This window comes from Phytophthora infestans, genomic scaffold, assembly GCF_000142945.1.
Source record: "Phytophthora infestans T30-4 supercont1.3652 genomic scaffold, whole genome shotgun sequence".
NCBI lineage: Eukaryota > Oomycota > Peronosporomycetes > Peronosporales > Peronosporaceae > Phytophthora > Phytophthora infestans.
The window spans coordinates 1-2,450 of NW_003305028.1; the positions used below are offsets into that span (position 1 = coordinate 1).

Here is a 2,450-nt window from a genome sequence, read left to right on the forward strand (position 1 = left end):
GTTGCGATAGATCACACTATCTGGTCTTCCGTGCTTTAGGTCAAAGAGCTTCTTTGGAGGGCGGGGGTATTTGCCCGGTTTTTTTGTGCTCTCAACAGCTTGGTTATCTTGAATGTTATACCGTTTAACTGAGAGAAGGGGAGTTTAGAGCTACGAAGCAGACCGCAAAGAATATCGGAACAAGGTGCTGGTGCTGAATGATATCCTCACGAATACGTTGGATGATGAAACTCGAGTCCGATTAGCACATTTGAAGCGTCCTCAGGTCAAGTGGGCTGCACTGGTTGATGATTTCGAGAAGAAGTCCTAAGCAGTAGGAATGTTCAAGCGTCGAGAGCTTCTAAATGTCGAATTTGATCCGGAAAATGAATCGATCCGTGATTATATTCACAGAGTTGAGGCCATTCGACAGGAATTAACGCTGATGCATGAGGAAGTTTCGGATAGAGAAGTTATAACTGCTTTATTGACTGGTCTTGGTGATACTTATGAGAGTATGGTTGAAACCTACGACAATTTAGATGACATCTCTCTACAGCAAGTGAAAATCAAGCTCACCGGTCGTGAAGAGCGTCTGAATCAGGCTAAAGCGGTGAAAGAGACTAAGGCACGAAAGAAAGCAAATTTTCAGGATGGGAATGGTGGAGCACAGCTTGGAGGATCGCTGTCCGAGGAAAAGAACGTGTCGTTCGTCAATAAACGGAAATGGGGTCGTGGAGGAGGCAGAGGTCAGCCAAAACGTCCTCGTTCGGAAATTGACTGCCATAATTGTGGCAAACTCGGACATTATGCGTATGAGTGCCGACGCCAGCGAAAAGAGAGCCAACAGCAAAGTGGTAAGCAGAATCAGGGCAAATCAAGTAAGAAGAGAAAGAAGAGATCTGCTCACCACCACACAAACACACTCTAAGGCGTCTAAGAAGTAGTCTGCGCCGACCCACAAGTGCTGTCTTAAACCTTGAACGTCTTTAACCAAGCTCCGCGGGCAGGGATCACTACTAAACAATCGGAACATGCTACATGATTTCCAAGTGATAGACGCAGTTTAATTGAAACGAACAGAAACCTGTACAGTACATGTATTCCCAGCTACGACCAAATTTTTTTTTAATCTGGGAGAAATCCCACGTATGAGGTGCATTGAATCATCCCAAACAAGTTTGGGTTGTCCACATTACCTATCGAAACTTTAAAAATCCATAATACACGAAACCATTCGCCCTTGAAGCGCGTCTCCAAGTTCTCTCGCTCCCACTTAAAGCTGTCGATGATTTTGGGAGACCAGTCATGCAGAAAAATCTCCCGGGGGCTGGGAGCGGGAAAATAAGAGCGCGCCTTTAGCGCGTTCTTAAGTCGAAGACGATCTAGTTTGGTCAAAGGCAGTGTAGAATGATTTTGGGTGTGAAAGTATGGCAGAAATAGTCATCGGCTACTGCATTTGACAGGATATACAATACCAAGGATTGCAGGATCGTCCTTATCAAAGGCACAAAAGGGGGCTGCGTTGCACGATTCCAGCTGATCGTCGATGTGCGCGGCCTTGCTAGGGCCATCCAAGGTAACCATTCCCTCGTCCAAACTACCGACACCCGTCTAAACAACGGTGTCCATCGTTTGCGCCAAAGGCAATACAAGGTCTGCTCCTACTACAAACCGACAGGCAAGAAGAGGGGTGGAACGTCTACATTCTATTGCGCGAAGTGCTCCGAAGGCAAGAAGGGGCAGGTGACACTCTGCAACAAGGTGCGGGGACACCAAGCAAACGAGGGCATGACCTGTGCCCAGATATGGCACATCCTGTGGCAGAATGGCCTGTTCGCTCCAAAAGCAAGTCATATTCGCGATCGTAGCCTAGCTAAGCCGTAGGGAAATACATATAGCTGCATTACAACACATGGTAGCACAAATAAGTCACTCATCTTGCTAAGAACACCTTCTACGTAGTTGCCAATGCCCCTGTTAGTCTCTCTTGGGGCGCTCTGTCGTGTCCGTCCTGCCAGCCATCGCTATCTTTGTGCTGTGTTGATGCGGTGGTCAATGAGTGGCCTCTCCTGCTGGTCTCTAAATGTCGGAGTTGCATAAATAGACTAGCAAACAGCTGATTGGGGGATTTTTTTCCGCAGATCATATCAAGCCCCTATACCAGAATAATCACCGAGGAGCTTAGCAACAATCTCGTCAAAAAAGGTGCGTTTAACTTCTTCGCTAAAATATGTCTTACTTTAATCAAGTAAAATCCTTATACCCTCCGGGAGGGTATAAGGATTTTGTTTAGCCTATCCCTGTCACCCCTCCGCGTCCAAGGGGTTAAGGATATACCGTCCCAACGAGGCATTTTGCCCCACTAGACTACGATAGGGTAAACAAAATCTCAAAGTGGGCAATAAAGCTGTTGATAATCCTAGCAAAATGGTTTATTTGTTTGTTCATGTACGTGAGAGCTTGTGAAG

The 2,450-nt window shown here is 46.5% G+C and overlaps 1 protein-coding gene across 1 annotated transcript; it reads left to right on the forward strand.

Moving 5' to 3' along the window:
• Positions 1-287: 287 nt before the first annotated feature.
• Positions 288-864, forward strand: PITG_22506 (uncharacterized protein; the record flags this gene model as incomplete). The annotated part of the gene is made up of 3 exons (XM_002909732.1): positions 288-303; positions 396-770; positions 842-864. The coding sequence occupies 3 exons, from the start codon at positions 288-290 to the stop codon at positions 862-864; spliced, it is 414 nt and encodes a 137-aa protein (XP_002909778.1).
• Between the last annotated feature and the right edge of the window lie 1,586 nt (positions 865-2,450).